Here is a 19,690-nt window from a genome sequence, read left to right on the forward strand (position 1 = left end):
ATTATTTTGCTTTCTAGCGGCTTTATAAAACTAGATAGCCTAAATTAAGATCTGTTGTTGTTCCTTAATGAGGGAAGAAAATTGCAGTTAATTCTGAGTTGATGCTAGCCCCCAGCTAGATTAAGACCCATTTTTTAGTGACGTATCTCCCTGGGTAGCTGTGTATTCTTTTACAGGAAACTCAGTAGAAAGATATATATATATATATAAATCAGAGATAATGGAATAGAAGTTCTTCATGGCTCTAGAAGCTAAGAATGATTTATTGGGACTATAGAAATGGGACAGCTTAGCTTTGAGAAGAAAAGATTGAGGGTCTGAGGTGCTTTCTCAAATTACATTTCAGTTCCAACTCAGGTTTCTTTTACCTGCCTATAACCTGTCTTTTTCCTGTTCCTCACGCCTATTCCTTCTGCCCCTTAGAGACATGAATCTAATATATAAATAAATGAATTCTCCATGCTGTTTGTTTGAGCCTTCAAGCCAGCTGCCCCAGCTCCTTAATTCGCATCCTTTTCTTGGAATAAGGGAAGTTAACCTGCCCTTGCTCTTCAGGCAGAACCATTTTGTGCCTTGTAATTATCCCTATCAAAACTAATGGCGGTCACAGCCTGCATCCTTTCTGGGGTTTTGAGATGATGTTGGGAAAGGGGAGAAAAGACCAAGGCTCTTGAACGGTTAAATCATTTCTTCTGGTACTAATAGGAGGGCTGCTTCTTTAATAATAACCCTTTTCAGCACATGGCCCATCATACGTGTTATGTTGAGATTTCCAACTTCTAAATAAGAATCTGCTAAAGAACAACTTTATTATATTTATGCTGGGTTTCTGAATGGTTGTCACGAACTAATAGAACTTCTTGCAGCAAGCAATTAGTTGGCATTAGTTGAAAGAAATTGACTTACTTACTTGCAGCAATTTATACCATTTTCAACCCAAAGCAATTTTTCGGCTTGCTGGATTTTAATCTAAAATGCATAACAACAAAGGAACAACGAAGGAAAAGCAGATGAGGAAGGAAGGGTAGATATAAGACTGTTGATCTTTAAGATGACATGATCTGATAAACTCCAAATCTCCCATCCACCCATCATCTAAAAAAAAATCCAAAAGAATATAATAAGCACACAATAACGTACAAGTAGCACTCTCAGAGAGGAACATAAGGGATAAAAGTCCTGGCTAGGCGTAGAGTGGAAAGTCTGGTGGCAAAGACAAGAGAATATCACCACTTGCCTTGGTCTTTATGGGGAACAAGCCCCCACATCAAGGATGCTGCAACCCATATCAGAAAAGCGGGGAAGGGGATGTGATGTAATCTATGCAGAAGAAAGAAAGAGAACAGGACAACCTTCAGCAAGGTGGATGGTCTCAGTTAGAGTAGCAATGGGTGCACTGTTGGAAGGCCAGCTTAGGGACCAATCATTGTGGAGAAAATCTATGTGATCACTAAGAGTTGACACCAGTTTGATGGCATGTAATTTATACACACAGAGAGAAACACACACACACACACACACACACTCTACATATATACACACACAAAAGGAAAGGGATGACTTAATTTTCCTTGGACCAGAAGTAAAATAATCCTGCCATTTTTTAAGGCTGTGGAGGAAGGGTGAATGATGGCCTCCTCTTTTTTTTTTCCTCAATAATTTTTTATTTTTAAACAAAAATAAAATAATATCATTCCATACAGTTTCAGACAATATATCGATCGATTTGTATCCTTTTGTGCTCCCTCCTCTCTTCAAAATATCACTATTTTGAGGTTATTTTCATATATATAAAAAAGAAATTCACTTAATTTATCTCAGCATCCACCTATTTCATATTTATCTCCATTTTTTATTGTCCATCCATTGATAAAATAAATCCCATATCAAATAATATTGTTTATCTTCCTGCTCTCTTATTTCAAATGTCAATTTACTCATTTCAGCACAGTCCATCATTTTCTTAATAATTTCTTCATCAGTAGGTGTCCTTTCTCCTTTCCAATTTTTTGCAAATACAATTCTAGCTGCTATTAAAAAGTTCACAATTAAATATTGCAATTCTTTATTATATGTCTCTGGTTAGATCCCTAATAAAAATATCTCTGGTTTAAAATCAATATGTCTCTTAGTCATTTTTTCCAACCACATGTGTATCTTAGTCCAATATTTCTTTGCATCTCCGCATGTCTACCACATGTGGTAATAGGATCCTGGAGTCTGATGACATTTCCAACACTTCTCCAATTTATTCTGGAACATTCTGGCTATCCTCGGGGGTAAATGCCACCTGTAAAACATCTTATACAAATTCTCCTTATAAGCTGTAGACATTGTCATTTTATAATTATGTGACCACAATTTTTGCCATTTCTCTAAATCAATACCATAACCAAAATTTTTCCCCCACGCTATCATTGTTTCTTTAACTTGTTCTTCTTCCAGTTTTACTTCTAGCAAATATCCATACGACTTTTTAATTATATGATCATCAGAGTCCATTAAAATCTTATCTAAATTAGCCGCCTCTTGATTTGATCCCCTGGAGTTGATGGGGGGAAAGCATTACAAGCATTATCTTCAGTTAGACCTTTTCCAGAAAGAATTCCTCTTTTAAAAAAGGAAAATGGTTAAATCAAAGAGCCAGTTGAAGGTGAAAAGATGATTCTCTTAGGCGATGGCATAACTGGAGCATGTTCAGCTTTCACTCCACCTTAGAAGACAACAATAGCTGAATTAATTCTTACCCTGCTGAATGTATTTTCAAAACACATCTGCAGCATTCCATGTATTGGGCATATGAAAATAGACACTCCTTAAGTCTTCCTTATGGCCAATTCTGCATATGGGATGCACAACGGTTGTTATATTTTAGCATATATTGAATTCTTTGGTCGTAACTCATATAAACATAGTGGCTGGTAACAGGATTAATCGATTGCTCTTTGTTCTCTTAACATTATTTTTAGTAGTTGGTTAATAGTTGTATATTAAAGGATGCATTAGTTGTTGGTTCAAGTCGTATTTCACAACCAAATGTTAAGCCAAATTCCTAATATTTTGTTTTTAGGCAGTAAATGGTTGTTTGACTGCTTGGCTTCGTCCACAATGTAACTTTTCTTCTTCATAGGGTTGTGAATCCAGCCACTGTATGCCACAAACCATGTTTTATTATTTAGTGCATTGTGTGAGCTTGGCTGTTCTGAGTTATTCAACAACTTAAATTTAAAACAAACCATCGCTTAAAGTATTGTTTGAACTCAAATGTTATCACCAGTGGACTCAAACCTGCCACATGCCAGTTTGCACTACGGTCAAAGCCTATTGCAAACCCACATGCATGTCAAGCAGAAGAATTTCAAGGCATCTACCTTTGAATTTTGGGCTTTTTTGAATCAACGCAGGAAGGTATCAGAGGCACAGCTCAAAATATTCCACTTCAAAAAGGCAATCTCATATATTACCTCTCATCTCAATAGGATAATTCTATTTTTAGCCCAACTATTTTCCAACACCTTGTATCTTTCAAACGTGTGCATTCTCTGTTAAATTCAAGATGGCAGAGATCTGCAGTTTCTCTTATAAATGATGCAAGAGCTTTTCAAACAACCATCTAGGGGGAAAGCTTTATGTATTTGATTTTATGCCACAGGAAATTCCAGCTAAGATACAAACACATCCAATATGTGAGAACTTCCTTTAACAATATTAATGAAATTGCCAATTATATAGTTGTGCCTTTTAGCTGCGATATTTGGCTGATTCTCTCTGGCGCGCTAAAAGATTAGTCGTCATGTAAAAGCAGTGTGATTTATAGCTAAAATGTAATACGATCTTTATTTATTGATTGTTTAGCCCTTGGGCCATATCAAAGTGCAGAGTTTCAGAAACAAATTATTACTAAAATTTGATAAAAGCAATTTAAAATGAAATTGGAATAAAATACAGTCTAAAATGAAATTGGAATAAAATACAATAATTTAAGATACAGAAAAAATGTGGGACAGGCCATGTAAATCCAAGGAAAGGGAAGAAGAGATCAGTAGCAAGGTGGGTGGTCTGTCATATTCTGTCTAACCCATATATGGATTGGGGGGGTCACAGACTGTATTTTGGTTTAATGAATTGTATGTGACTTGGCTGTGTAGTTTATCAGCCAAGACATTCTGCCTAGCACATTATGCAGTTCCAATAATTTGTGGCTTATTCAACAAATCATGTTTAAAACAAGCTTAGCATTATATGTGAATCCAAAAACTGAAAAGATCTGAAAAGGATTGGAAGTGAGGTTTTGGCTACTCACCTCCATCTTGCCTATTCTGGTTGACAGTATGCCTTAACAACAGGATGTGTGGAGAAGGAGGACACACACGTTTCTTCAGCTATGCAAGTAATCCTTGACTTACAACCATTCGCTTAGTGAACATTTGAAGTTACAATGGCACTGAAAAAAGTGACTTATGGCCATTTTTCACACATACGACTGTTGCAGCATTCCTGTGGTCCACATGATCAACATTTGGACACTTGGCAACTATATTTATAACGGTTGCAGTGTCCTGGGAGGGTCATGTGATCACCTTTTGTGACCTTCTGACAAGCAAACTCAACAGGGAAGCCAGATTCACTTAACAACCGTGTTAGTAACTGAACAACTGCAGTGATTCACTTAACAACTGGGGCAAGAATGGTCATAAAATGAGGCAAAATTCACCTAACAATTGTCTTGCTTAGCAACTGAAATTTTGGGCTCAGTTGTGGTCATAAGTCGAGGACTATCTGTACCTGGATTGCAATTTTATTGTCTAATTGCCACCTTGCCTGATGTTAGATCATTGCTAGAATTAGAATTGTTGGCCACCTAGAGTCATGTGGCTAAGATGGGCAGCTACAGAAATTGAATGAATGAAAGACAGAAGGATGGGTAGATAAATAGATAGATAGATAGATAGATAGATAGATAGATAGATAGATGATAGATAGATAGTTGATAGATAGATGATAGATAGATAGATAGATAGATAGATAGATAGATAGATAGATAGATAGATAGATAGATAAGAGATAGATAAGAGATACATAAGGCTAGAATAAAAGGTTGCGTACCAGAACAGCCTCAGGTAGAAATTTGGCGTGATGTTGCAAATGTGAACACCTTTTTGTACATGAGGTGAAGACTTTTAAATGAAGGTGCCAGTGAAAGGAAAGCAGGAGCTTTTGTAAGCAAAGCACAATCTCTGTTCCTCAACTCTGATCCATGATTGGTTGTCCTCAGATAGGAAAATCTTTTGAGCCGGACAACATATGCCAAGGACCTGTTTTCCCTTTTTTGAGCCACAAGCTTGATTAGGTAAGCAAGTTATCTGGCAGCCTGTATTTATTTTAAAATACAGTATAGCATTCCAGTGTGTTCAAGTAGATTATGTCTTTGGGAATAGAAGCGTTTCCATGTCATGAATCCTGATTATTCAGGTGACAAGCTGCTAACCTTTTATTCTCCCATAAATAACTCTGATAGCCCTGATAGTGTTTTGTCTTTCCTGAAAGTCTGATTAATTGTTCCTAACATGCTCCACCAAGCAGTAAGAAGAAATACTGGCTATTTCTCTCTAAAGTTGAGACAAATTGATACAGCAAAGCCTGAGATAAAGAGTTGTGTGCTTTAAGTTCAGAATCCAGGAGTCCTCATATCCGGGTACAAGAGGGAGAGAGGGAGATGAAAACATTTTTTAAAAAAAGAAACACATTGCATACTAATGAGAGTGAGTTAGTGTAACAGAGTTGGAAGGGATCTTGGAGGTCATCTAGTCCAACCCCCTGCTCACGCAGGAGATCTGTACTAGGGATTCGAACCGCCAAACTTCCGCCCTTTCTGATCGACAAGCTCAGTGTTTTAGCCACTGAGCCACCTAGTCAGGCTTTAAAACTTGTAGAGTCAACTTGGTCTCAGGATGAGCATATAATCTGTGCTGGTACCTTGTTTCCCTAAAACCGGGTTCCATGTTGTATTGATAACCTTAAATGCCAAGCATCTGACTGGATCAAGGTTGGGTCCATGACTACCAACTAGCTCTGCTACTGGTTTGGCACTTCTGCTTCCCTATCTTCACTATAGCAGGGCAAAAGGGTGATGTCACTTGCTGATAATGCCATGTAATCAGTCATTTGCCTTTTATCTCTTGACAGGAGATGAAAAGGGGAAAAAAGCAACCTTAGAAAATATGTCGCTAACCTTTTCCACAACCTTGAATGGATTCATCCTATATAACCAGAATAGGGAACTTGTAGATCTCCAGATTCAATGACTCAACATTCCTTATCATTGGCCGGGCTGATTGATACTTCTGGGAATTTTAGCTTGGCAACCTCTAGAGAATTACATGTGCCAACTCCCTGCAAAAGAGTGAACTAATTATAATTCTTAGGGACCCAAAATGGTCCCAATCACTTTCAAGCGAAATTGCCAGCAGGCTTGGGAGAACTCAAAGACTTGGTAGATATCCCAGCGACTTGAAAAGAGACACCTCTAAGGAGGGGGGAAGAAAGTAAATGGAGAAGTAGTTCATAGAGGCTGAGTCACATGAAGTATTACCTGAGGGTGGGGGGAAAATTAAAAGGAGAATGCAAGAAAATATTTTGAGAAAGAGTTTGGCTAGCTAGCTAGAAACTTGGAATACCTAGTCATGGGTTCTCTTGGTTCCATCAAATAATTAAAAACAAGGTCCACTTGTTCCTCTTTGAAAGATGGTTCTTGGTCCCTTTTTTGTAATCCTAAATTACAACTCTTCAGCAGAGGAAGGAGGAAGAATGCAAAGAGTGGTGGAGAACGACTCTGGCAGGAAGACTTTTCGCGACATGACACAATCAATATGGGCCCTGTGAACAAGAGAATGAGCAGTCAGGAAGGATAGGGAGAGAAGATCTGATGGCCTGACAGCAGGATAGGGGAGAAGTAAATGTGTACTGCTTAGGCTAGATGCCAGGTGTGAGGCTCTGATCTGTAGCCTTTGCTTGCAGATTTGAAAGTTCCAAAGCAGCAGAATAGAAAATAATCACACCATTTCCCTCCTTGTTCTTTGTTCTTGTTGGAAACTGTGTGTCCCAATTCTGTGATCCCATTACAATACAACAGTGTTCTTAACCTGAAATTGACTCCTGGACCCACTATGGAAGGGTTCATTGCCTTCATTCAGGATGTTTATTTGACTTCTCTGCCTAGCCTATGATCCTTGGGTTTTCTGATGGTCCACTTAACCAAGTATAACCACCAGGCTGGCCCTGCTTAGCTTTTCCAGATTAGCCTAGGTCATTTTAGAAGAGAGCAAAAGAGGAATCAAAGCATCCTGTAGTGGCTAATGGCAATGGTCTTCTGGTCCTTAAGTCACCGGTGCTGACATTTTCCCTCAAGTTAAATTTATAAGCAAATAAAACAGACGAGACAGTTATGTTTGCAATTGCTAATGTATTTCTAGATGAGGATTTTATTTTATTTTTTTAATGTATATCTTGTCTCTGCTCCCTAGAATATATCACTTTTTTTCCTTTTTATGACCATTTTAGTTCTCATAAATGAATCCATAAATCATAATCTTCAACACAGTGTAATTCTTGAAAAAAACAAAACATGCTAAATGCAGGTTAATCACAATGCATTTGAATACAATGCATTTGAATACAATGCAACATATGAAGGCATTCACTGTATTTTCTCTCTCTCTCTCTGTATGTGTGTGCAAAACAATTTTTCATTATCCTTTAACAGAACTGTATATCGCAAAGCTTACCAATGTATTTGTTATGCTCAGTTCCCTGGGTATTTTTGAGAGGAATTCTAGGTGGAACAGAAGGTAATTCTTGAAATAGAATGCAATGGGTTGAAATGTCAGAGAGAGGAAAGGTAATGTATATCTGCTGAGCAGGACTGCAGGTTTATAGGCAGCAAACGTAGGTGGTGGTATTTCTGATAGGTTGGCCTTTCCTTAAGCATGCGCCACAAGTTATTTGGAAACAACAGCTGTCCATGGTTCTGAACAATTTGCTAGCTTTCCACCCCTTGTCGTGAAGTTGCATCTTGAGTTAGATATCATTAGACACTGACATGCTTGTGGTTACTACCAAAATTAATTTTTTAGAAAATAAAAGAGCTGTTTAATCTTATCTTCCTAAACAGGGCAGGATTTCCACATCCCATATGAAAAAATAACCCTGGTTCACACACCTTAATACATGTAGGTTAGAGTTTTGCCACATACAATGCAAATATAACTATGAAGGGATTCAGGAATTTCATTATGACAATGTTGAGGTTTCAGGAATGAGAATGAGTATCCATCATGCGATCTGACAATCCTGCTCAATAATTTGTCTTTGGTCATAATTTGAAATATTGATGATGTTTTCATTGATTCTAAATGATTTGCATATAGGATATTTAAAATGCATCCTTCTTACACACCGACTTCTCCCTTGCCTTGCATCTGGAGAAGAAGCCCTACCTAGGCTCTTGAATAGTTATGACAAAAATTGGAACTTCAGCAGTTGCATGTAGATTTTCCTATGTTGTCTTTAGCTAGTTTCTTCTGATATTCATTCTGCTAACACATTTGTGTCGGTGTGAGCTTGGTTATATATAGATATCTGAAATGAAACACCTGCAACTCACTTGATGTATTTATAGTATTTCTAACTGCCATCTTCACACAGATCCCTGACAGTACGTATCAAATCTACACTGATACGCTGGAGATTGGGACTACAAATTTCAGGCAGTGCCATGTCTGAAATTTTTCTCTGGTGGGCTAAAGACTTTTTCTACAATTCTGACTGACTTTTGAAAACTCAGCAGCTAACATTTTTATCTGACCATGTAGATTACTTTCTATGTTTGTTAGTTTACACTCGAGTTCTATGATGACGCTGTGATTTTTGAACTGGTGGGGAAATCCTCCAGAGTGGTACGTCAGCATGGGAACATCATGCTAGAGAAAGAAATTTGGAGATGGTACTTAGTATTCTTCTTTTTAATGGTCAGCCACCAGAAGAAATGTATTGACCAGAACCAGGCTCTTAATACGTCATGTAAAAGAGGGGGGGGGGGGAAATTCAGTACTGACTGTCTACTTCAGTGCTCACTTCAAATGCGAGAAAGAGGTTTCAATAGACGTATATCAGCAGTGTATTACCAGTAGCATAAACCAGAAGATGGGATCCTTTTACATTAAAAGGCATTAGATTTTCTGAGATATTTTAAAATATTGTGAAAGGTTTCAAAACAAAATTAAAATATGTTTATTTAATTTTTAAATAACATTTATTAGTCTGAAAAGGTGCTAATAGACCAGATACAGGTGGTCCTTAACTTACAATAGTTTGTTTAGTGAATGTTCAAAGTTACAATGGCACTAGAAAAAGAGGCTTATAACCGTTTTTCACACTTGCAACATCCTCGTAATCATGTGATCAAAGTTCAGATGCTTGGCAACTGGTTCATATTTATGACAGTTGCAGTGTCCTGTGGTCATGTGATCCCTTTTGTGATCTTCTGACTAGCAAAGTCAATGGAGAAGCCAGATTCAATTAGCAACCAAGTTACTAGCTTAACACTTGCAGTGATTCATTTAACAACTGTGGCAAGAAAGGTTGTAAAAAGGGACAAAACTCACTTAACAAATGTCTCACTCAGCAACAGAAATGTGGGGCTCAATTGTGGTCATAAGTCGAGGGCTACTTGTATTTGGCTATCATAAACCAACATGGCTCTTTTCCTTTAATGTTTAAGTAGCATATCATTTTTTTTCAAAATATTCAAAAGACCAGATCATGGCTAGTGAGAGTCTGAAAGTAAATACCTTTATCAACATTAATCATCATCATCTTCTTCTTCTTCATCATCATCATCATCAACATCTTCATCATCATCATCATTATTTCTAAAAGGTTTTTTTTTTAAATTGTTGTAAAATAGATTTGAACATGATTGTTTAGAAAAATGGAGTAGATTTGTGCATTACTTTCCTCCTCCTAATTTAAATTTCTTACTTGAGAGAGTAAAGATGTGGCCGATGCTCTAACCTATTTCATTTTTTTCTCCCAAAGGTGGAAAAATTTGCCAAATACTTGGATCCAAATGATCTGGGCAAGATCAGCTTCAAAGATTTCTGCCATGGAGTATTTGCCATCAAAGGTAGACATTGTTTTTACAATTATTCTGTGAAATGTTACTATTTATCAAGAATTGTGATAGTATTGAACATGGGAGTGACAAAAAGAATTGCATTAAGAAATTTTGAAAAATGATATTCCACAACACAGTCCTTTCAGCAGTTCCAAAATGGTTCCACACACATTTGCTCTCTTCAGGCGACCCTGAGGGCACAGATAAACCTCCAGGTGGCCTCAATGACTCTCAGAAGGAATGCTAAGGAATATAAACCCCACCATTCAGTCAGAACTGAAGAAGCTTCTTGGTTGAGAAACAAAACGCCTTCAAGGAAAAAACAAAAAAAGGCCAGTTGCCTCTTGAAAGAACACTTTCGGGACAACCATGACCTGGACGATTGAGAATCTCCATAGACCTGAAACTCAAACATGGTTTCTCCCACTGGGAAAACATTTCTAGTTGTGCTATTACTGCTGTCAGGTTAAGGAAAGGAATACTAAGGTTAAAGTTAAAGATTAAGACATAAACTGACTATACCTTTGTTCTTCAATGACCATATTTTCGGACTATAAGACGCACCTAAATTTAGAAGAGGAAAACAACAACAACAAAAGTTTTTGGCTTACCTTTTTTCAGGCCTTTTCCAGTCTTTTTTTGGCCTGTCTCTGGGGTTTTTTCAGCCCATTGTCGAGGCTTTTTTGGCCCATTTTCAAGGCTTGCGACCCATTTTGGGGGCTTTTTTCGGCCTGTTTTTGGAGCTTTTTTTGGCCCATTTCTGAGGCTTTTTTGGTCTGTTTTTTCGGAAAAAAATGGGCCAAGAAAAGCCTCAGAAATGGGCCGAGAAAAGCCTCAAAAACTGGCTGAAAATAACCTCAAACAGGCCAAAAAAAAGCCTCGAAAATGGGCCAGAAAAGGCCTGAAAAAGGCTGAAAAAAGGCCCGAAAATAAGGCGTGCGGAGGCCAAAAAACTGGCTGTCAGGTGGCCTGTGCTTCGGCAATATTTGGTCTATAAGATGCACAGACATTTTCGCCCCCTTTTGGGAGACAAAAAAGTACATCTTATAGTTTGAAAAATACGGTACTTCTTAATGCTTACTTGTTATGTATCTTTTGGAGATCAAGCTGGTGTAGATGGATGAGTCTCCCTTCATATTATCCTTAAAACAATCCTATCATGTAAGATGGCCTGAAAAAAAATCTGATCCAGTAAATTCCTTGATCCAGAGGAAACCTGAATCTCTACTCGCTGCCCAACAGCCCTATATGACACTGACAATTATAATTAAATTATTACTGGAGATCAACCTCCTGCTCTCTGCATGGTGCCAAAATGATCTGTGAGAGCTTGCACAGCACTTCTTTAGCTTCAGAAATAAATCTATGTGGCACCCCATTTGTCCTGTACCTAGAGAAGAATCTTTTCTCGTCCCTGCAAAGTGATTTGGCATTTTAGTGTACACAATCAGTGAAGCCTGAAAGTCAACATCCAGGGTTCAGAGTAAAACCTGGCACCCTTTACTCACAACTCTTGTTCTAAATGTTTTTGTTGTTATTTGTTTGGCTTGTTTTATTTTGCTGGGGACAGGAGTACGCAGGAATCCCACAAGGGACAAGAAACTGCCGTACGTGTATTCTTCAGTGCTTTAGTATGGGAACTAGGACAAAAATTCGCCGCATCTGACGAATAAAGCTGATTTTTTTAAAAAAAGATGCATATGCTGAGGGATGAAAAATAAATGAAAACTCTGCGGTAATTTTTTTTTTTTTTTTGGCATGGAATCAAACACACATCAATATTGTATATACATCTGATATAACGTCTGATGCTGAAGGCCTTGAAGGAGGGTTGGAGGGAAAATAATTAAGCCTACAACTTCATTATTCTAACAGGCATCATTTTTCGTGTTTACACCACACTGGAGTTGTGTACATTGTACCATAATTATTTTCCTTCTGTTTTAGGCAGCTCTCACATCCTCTTTCCTGGCACTTATTTTCCATTAATTTACAAGTAGTCCTTGACTCACAACCACAACTGGGCTCAGAATTTCCGTTGCTAAGGGATGCAATCATTAAGCGAGTTATTAAGCACATGACCTGATTCTATGTCATTAAGCACATGACCTGATTCTGTGACCATTTTTCCATGGCCCTTAAGTGAATCATGTGGTTGCTAAGTGAATCACACAGTCATTAAGCGAATCCGGCTTCCTCAATTGATTTTGCTTGTCAGAAGCCAGTTGAGAAGATCGCAAACGTGAACCTGGGACTGTAAGACACCGCAACCATCGTAAATGTGAGCTCGTTGCCCAGCACCTGAGTTGTGATTATGTGACCGTAAGGGGTGGTGTGATAATTGTTACTTTGAGAATGGGTCATAAGTTACTTTTTTGTAATTTTGAACCATCATGAAATGTGCAGTTGTAAGTCAAGGATCACCAGTAGTTGGGATTTTAATCTTCTAATTTCTTTTCATATGCAATTTTCTTCTTGCTGTCACAGCTTATTCACAGCTGTGCTTTGTCAGTGTTCATTGTTTCCTAAGACCCAGAGTTAACACAATCAGATCAGAGATCGGGGGCGGTAAGAGAATACCTTCGCTTACCTTCGCTACTGGTTCGCAAATGTGAGCGTGCGTGCGTGCGTAGAGCGCCAAAAACATGGATAAATGAGACGTGATTATGTCCGGGCAGGTGGGTGGGGCTACCCGCAGCCACTGCTACTGATTCGCCCGAATTGGATAGAACCAGCTGAATATCACCACTGAAACAGATAATTGTCTGTCTCATGCTCAGAATCTTTTTAACACTTGTTCCACTGATTGTCCCAGTACTTCATCATAAACAATCAGAGCACTCCTGTTTTTGATTAATTCCTTTGCCATTTGTACATATAGACTTAGTCTTAAGATATATATTTGAAATAAATCAACCTATTTCTAAGTTTATACTCAACACATTCTGATTGATTCTTGGGTCTCAAAATAGCCCAGTCTTTTTTTCTGTACTTGTACAGCTTGTACCCACCAATTCATGCATTTGTATCACTTAACTCCCACCCCCACCCCTGGATGGAATTTATTCAGAATGTTGCATATTTTTCCTCCAAACTCATCCTCGATTCTTCCATTATTATTATTAGTTCAATTTTATTAGTTCAATTTATATGCCGCCTTTCTCTGAAGACTCAGGGAGGCTTACAATGCATTTAAAAAAACCATTATAAAACATTTAAAAATTAAAACATTAAAACCCATTCACACCATTCATGGCCGGCTCTCACAAGATCGCAACAGCGAGATCAACAGCCCCAGGCCTGCCGGAAAAGCCAGGTCTTCACTGCTTTTCAGAAGGCCAATAGTGTGGGGGTGGTCCGGACCTCAGGAGGTAACTGGTTCCAGAGAGCTGGGGCAGCCACAGAGAAGGCCCTCCCCCACGGGCCCGCCAGCCGGCATTGTTTAGCTGACAGGACCCGGAGGAGACCAACTCTGTGGGATCTTACCGGTCACTGGGAACTATGCGGTAGAAGGTGGTCTCAAAGATAACCTGGCCCTGAGCCATGTAGGGCTTTAAAGGTAATAACCAACACCTTGAATTATGCCCGGAGACCAATTATTATCACTGTTTAATGGGCCATAACAGGCAACTAGGGGCCTAACAAGACGTTCAACTTATTAGCTGGAAAGCTAACAGCCTGGGTTTGAGACCTGTGTGCCACGTGATGGGGTGAGCTCTCATTACTTGTCCAGCTCCTGCCCACGTAACAGTTTGAAAGCATGCAAATCCAAGTAGATAAATAGATACCACTTTGGTGGGAAGGTAACAACATTCTAAGGCATCTTTGCTGTATAGTCATGCTGGCCACATGACCACAGAAAATGTCTTTGGATAATGCTGGCTCCCTCAGCTAAGAAATGGAGATGAGCAACGCCCCATAGAATCGGATAATACTGGACAGGGGAAACCCTTACCTTTATCTTTAACAGGCAACTAGTGCCAACCTATGAATTTCGACTTTTACACCCACAAAATGTATGTGATACCAACTCATACTTCATGGTATACATTTTTACTGTTTTATTCATAACTCATCCTACTTCTTTACTTCTGCATAGGTATTCATCAACTCCATTTCATCAGATCAGACTATCTTCATTCAAATTATTCACAAATATTTATTTTCCTTTTTTCCCTGTATAATTAATTAGTTCATGTCTAAACCACTTTGTTTTCATGTCTAAACCACAAAAGGAAAGAGTAGATAAGGTGACCAGTCTTTGTGGTACCCAAACCACATGCTACATTTTCTGGTAAGGAGTCAGGCTTGGCTCATTTTGGCCAGGATGCAGCAACCGTAGCCAGCTAAATTTCGAGGGAGATGGGCAGTTAAAAATATGAAATGTAAATAATGAATAAGTAAAGAAATATATATATAATCCAAAGATGTTTATGTTATCTATTCTATGGCTCTGCAATCCAGCAATAAAATTCAAGCCAAGGCACTGCGACATGTACCTACCACCAATAAAGAAATAATGCAGTCTCCTAACATATTCTGTCTCAGACTACGCTAAAGAATTTACCAAACTAGCAACTCATCTCCCAATTTCACTCGCACCCTGCCTTTACTTTTCTTAAACAAGTACGGTTATAAAACAAAACACATTCTCCCTCTAGTGGGCAAGTTTATCTTCTGCAGGGAAAGAACAGTTAGGATTTTTTTACCTGATAAATTTGCATCATTTGCTGACTGGGAAATGTAGTTTGCAAATGTTAGCCTCTCTTTCGCTTTCTTTTGAAACTCCCTCTCTATAATCTGAGGCTTAGAAAGTCAAATGAATGAATATTCATTCCCCACAGCTTCTGATTCCTCAATCGGATAAATTTTAAGTATTTTAGTATAAGTGAATTTCTTTCCTTCCTGCAACTGCATAATTACATATTCCAAGAACCATCCCCATATTGTAGGGGAGCAAGTCCAGATCAGTGGTGTGTTTCTACTGGTTCGTCCCGGTTTAGGCAAACCGGTAGTGGCAGCGGCGGGAGGCTCCGCCCACCCGCCCGGACGTCATCACGGATGTCATCATGCGCAGAAGCGCCGTGCACACTCCCAGTTCTGAACCGGTAGCGAAGATAAGTGGAACCCACTACCGGTCCAGATGTGCAGTCAGGTGTGATCCTGTAAGGACGCTGCAGCCAATCCTGCCTCTCTAGCAGTATACTGGTGTGGCAAACTTAGTTACCTCTCCTGTTATGTTTTATTTATATGTAATCATGTATTAACTGCTAACCATCTTGTGACAAGTATTCGAGAATTATTTCATTTAGCTTCCACCCTTCCCATGAAGAAGTTGGCACATATGTCTTTCCTCATTGAAACCTATTAGACATATATGCAATAATAGAAATTCAAAAGTGCATTAGTGAAATGGCGACTTAAAGTCTTTCTCTCATGGAATGATAGCGATCAGTTGTTGTTGTTTTTTCATTTCTTTGATAAAGAGCCAGTTCAAAGAGTGACAAGGAGCATGTTTCTTCAATGCAGATTTTAAACCCAGTAAATTGTAGACTTAGATTCTTCCAAAACATTTCCCAAAACCGCAGGTGATTTGATGATTTAAGAAAATGCAAATTGAGAAATCAATAGATGTTTTAACGAAATACATTGCCATTCAGCAGTTTTCAACAATCCAGACCCTTGTCCCAAAAGGTGCTTTTTCAAAGAGGCAACTGGATTTTCTGGTTTTTCTTTGAAGACGTTTCGCTTCTCATCCAAGAAGCTTCTTCAGCTCTGACTGGATGGATCCCATTCCCCCTATCCAGTCAGAGCTGAAGAAGCTTCTTGGATGAGAAGCGAAACATCTTCAAAGAAAAACCAGAAAGTCCAGTTGCCTCTTGAAAAAGCACCTTTGGGACAACTATGACCTAGATGACTGACAATCTCCATAGACATTTAGCAATCCAGACTCTTCTTGCATTATATCAAAATGTTTCAAAGGAATGATTAACTGTTTGTTGGTCTAGAATATTGATATAACATTCTACCCAGGAGCTAAAAAAAAAAAAAAAAAGCATTGACTTGCAATTATGAAGTCAGGTTCAAACCAGAATATCAATTTTTCACACTTTTGCCCTAAATCCTGCCAAACCTGTCTTGCAGTCTGAAAGGCAACCATCTTTCAGGTAAAGGAAGAACCCACGCCCTTGCCAAAATTTTGGAAAGATCAAGTAATAATTTTCTACATATGCTATACATAGAGAGAGTTTCCCTACATTTTTAAATTAGCCGTATGGTAATATAAACTTCTGAACATGCACAGAATTTGAAATTGCCTGAAGACAAGGAACAAAGGATGTCGGCAAATGTTAGCTTACCTGCAGGCAAGAAACACATTCATTATGAAATTGGCATCCATCTGTTCTCACACCTTTGATCTCCCTGGTCAAAGCTTTATTGCACAATTAAACATTCCATCGGGTCCTTCTAATTGACTGAATGGTGCTTTTTTTTTTTTTTTTCAGTTGTGCTAGTTAACATTTATTATCAGAAAATTTACAATGGAAGCAAACACAGAAAAGCACGAGAGAAATGAAAAATGGAATGCATTTCAGAATAGCAGAGTTGGAAGGAGCCTTGGAGGTCTTCTAGTCCAGCCCCCTGCTCAAGCAGGAGACCCTATGCCCTTCCAGACAAGTGACTATCCAGTCTCTTCTTAAAAGGCTCCAGTGATGGAGCACTCACAACTTCTGAAGGCAAGCTGTTAATTGTTCACACTGATTATGTATAAATTATAATTACATAATTACTCATATATACAATTACATATAAATTATAATAGTTATTTGCTGTTCAATGCAGGTAGTCCTCGACTTACGACCACAATTGGGAACAGAATTCCATTGCAAAGCAAGGTGGTTGCTAAGTGAGTCACACCCGATTCTAAGACTTTTTTGGCACAGTTAAGCAAATAACTGCAGTTGTTAAATGAATCAGGTGATCATTAAGCAAATCTCGCCTTCCCCATTGATTTTTTTTTTATTATATTTTTATTGTTAAAGAATAACAAAAAGGAAAAAAAAATCAATACAAAAAATCAATAGTAAGGAAAGAAAAAAAAAAATTTTCCCCCAACGTGCTATACAAACGGAAAGGAAGTTTTAGGAACTTGAAGTCTTCAATTCTTCCAGAAATCTCTTTGATAAGGTACTGGTGCCGATTCATCCAATTTCCCAAGTGCAAAGTCCACAAATGGTTGCCAAGTGTTCCAAAAAACATTTTCTTTATATATAACACTTCTAATTTTAATATCACAAGTCAATTTATCATTTAATGCAAATTTCCATGTTTCATTGTACCATTCTTCTAATTTTTTTTTTATTATTATTATTGCAAAAGTTTTACAATTACATTTTCACCCCATTTCCCCCCCCCCTCAACCCACCCCAAACTCCCCAACCTCGCCCTCCCTAACCCCCCCTAACCCTCCCCTCCCCCCCGGACTTCCACAGAATATGCTCATATCAAAAAAAAAACCCCTTTATATAAAACTTGAACCCTTCCATCCCCCATATAATTCATCTTCACAAAATTAAAATATTTCTATCTTAATATAACATTTTCAATTAAAAGCTATTTGATACTTCCTGGTTTGATATTTGTTCTGCACATAATCTATCCACTTTTTCCATTCCCATTCATAAGTCTCTTGTGAACAATCTTTTAGGTATGCTGAAATCTTCGCCATCTCTGCAAAACTGGCCATCTTCAAAGTCCATTCCTCGATAGTGGGCAAAGCTTCATTTTTCCAGTATTTACCTATCAATAATCTCGCTGCTGTTATCATGTACAATATCAACTTTGTTTCACCCAATGTAAAACCCTTAACTATACCCAATAAAAACAGTTGTGGAGAAAATTGAATTTTTTTCTTCAAAACAATCTGCATAACCCACCAAATTTTTATCCAAAAAGCCTTAACTTTCTTGCAAGACCACCAAACATGATAATATGTAGCATCTGAACAATCACATCTCCAACATTTTGGCTGAACATTAGGGTACATACACGACAATTTTTTAGGATCTAAATGCCATCTATAAAACATTTTATAGAAATTTTCCCTCAAGTTCTGCGACTGTGTGAATTTAACGTTCTGAACCCAAATTTTTTCCCATGTTTCCAACATCACTGGTTCTTCAAAATTTTGTGCCCACTTAATCATACAATCTTTAACCAATTCAGTTTCTGAATCCTTTTCTAACAAAACATTATAAAGCCTTTTAATATGCATTGGACCTTTCTCTTTTATATGTCTAACCAATTCTTCCTCATGCAACATAATACCAATTTTTTGGTCCTCTTTCCATCTCAGTTGAAGTTGATTGTATTGTAACCAAGTTAAATTAATCCCTTCATCCAATAGTGTCTCTAATGTCTTCAACTGCCATCTGCCTGCATCTGTAAAAAGAACCTCTTTGTATAAAACCCCCCCGAGTGACATTATATTTGTATTCCAAATAATATGACCAAGATCCAGCCATAGCGGTATTTTATAATCCCATTTGAGTCGGTGCTTCTTCCAAACTCTCATCAAGGAGTCTCTAAGTGTGTGGCTTTTAAATACTTTATCCACTTTATTATCATAAAATAGGTAAGCATGGCCTTCCCCATTGATTTTGTTTGTTGGAAGTTGGCAGGGAAGTTCACAAAAATCACACGACCCCAGGATGTTGTAACCATCGTAAATATATGTGGGTTGCCAAGCCCCCAAATTTTGATCTTTTGACCATGGAGATGCTGCAATGGTTGTAAGTGCATGGACAGTTCGCAAGTCACTTTTTTCAATACTGTTGTAACCTCTAATGGTTGCTAAATGCATCATTGTAAATCAAGGACTGCCTGTAGAGCGAAATGGAGTGCTTGCCATCCAAAAGAGTGAAACTGAAATCATTATTTGTCTTTTCAGTGATGTGACACAGAAAAGCATTCCAGGCCAGAAATTTGTCACTAGGTTTTCTGCTTTTCCTTTTAAAAAGAATACAATTGGGCCCTTATGAATGCACTGGTGCACATCTGGAAAAAAAATCTGAACTGGATGTCTCTCCCATGCCCCAAAACTATAAGATCTTCTTCCTCCTCTTCCTCCTCTTCCTCCTCCTCTCCTCCTCCTTCTCCTCCTATATGTGCATATAGACATTTAACAATACAGTCAGATAGACTAAAACATTTCTTGCCTAATGGTGATGCATTAACTTCCCGCATTGGCATTTTCTAGGCTGCCAGCCAAGTTTATGTCTGCATTAGGAAAACATAAGTATCCCTGTCTGGGACTAGCCTGGGTCACTGCTGCCTTTCATTTGCATTGTGCTATCGACACGGACCCAGAAAGATGTCTGTGAAATAGAGAAGGAGCGGAAGATGTGATGATCGTGGATTAAGAACATTTTACCCTGCTCAACAGATACAACTTGACACAACTGATTCACATAACACAATAAAGCCTCCATGTTTGCAAGAGGCCTGCCAATGAGC

At 38.3% G+C, this 19,690-nt stretch overlaps 1 protein-coding gene across 1 annotated transcript in view; it reads left to right on the forward strand.

Annotated features, from left to right (window-relative positions):
- The window catches only part of RAB11FIP4 (RAB11 family interacting protein 4), a 213,422-nt gene that overhangs the window by 59,432 nt on the left and 134,300 nt on the right, over window positions 1–19,690 (forward strand). Inside the window, exon 2 of the mRNA XM_034412500.3 lies at window positions 10,096–10,183. Coding sequence (XP_034268391.2) covers window positions 10,096–10,183 — 88 coding nt within the window. The remainder of the gene's footprint in view (window positions 1–10,095; window positions 10,184–19,690) is intronic.

This window comes from Pantherophis guttatus, chromosome 2 (genome assembly GCF_059756535.1).
Source record: "Pantherophis guttatus breed Tessera chromosome 2, ASM5975653v1, whole genome shotgun sequence".
Taxonomy (NCBI): domain Eukaryota; kingdom Metazoa; phylum Chordata; class Lepidosauria; order Squamata; family Colubridae; genus Pantherophis; species Pantherophis guttatus.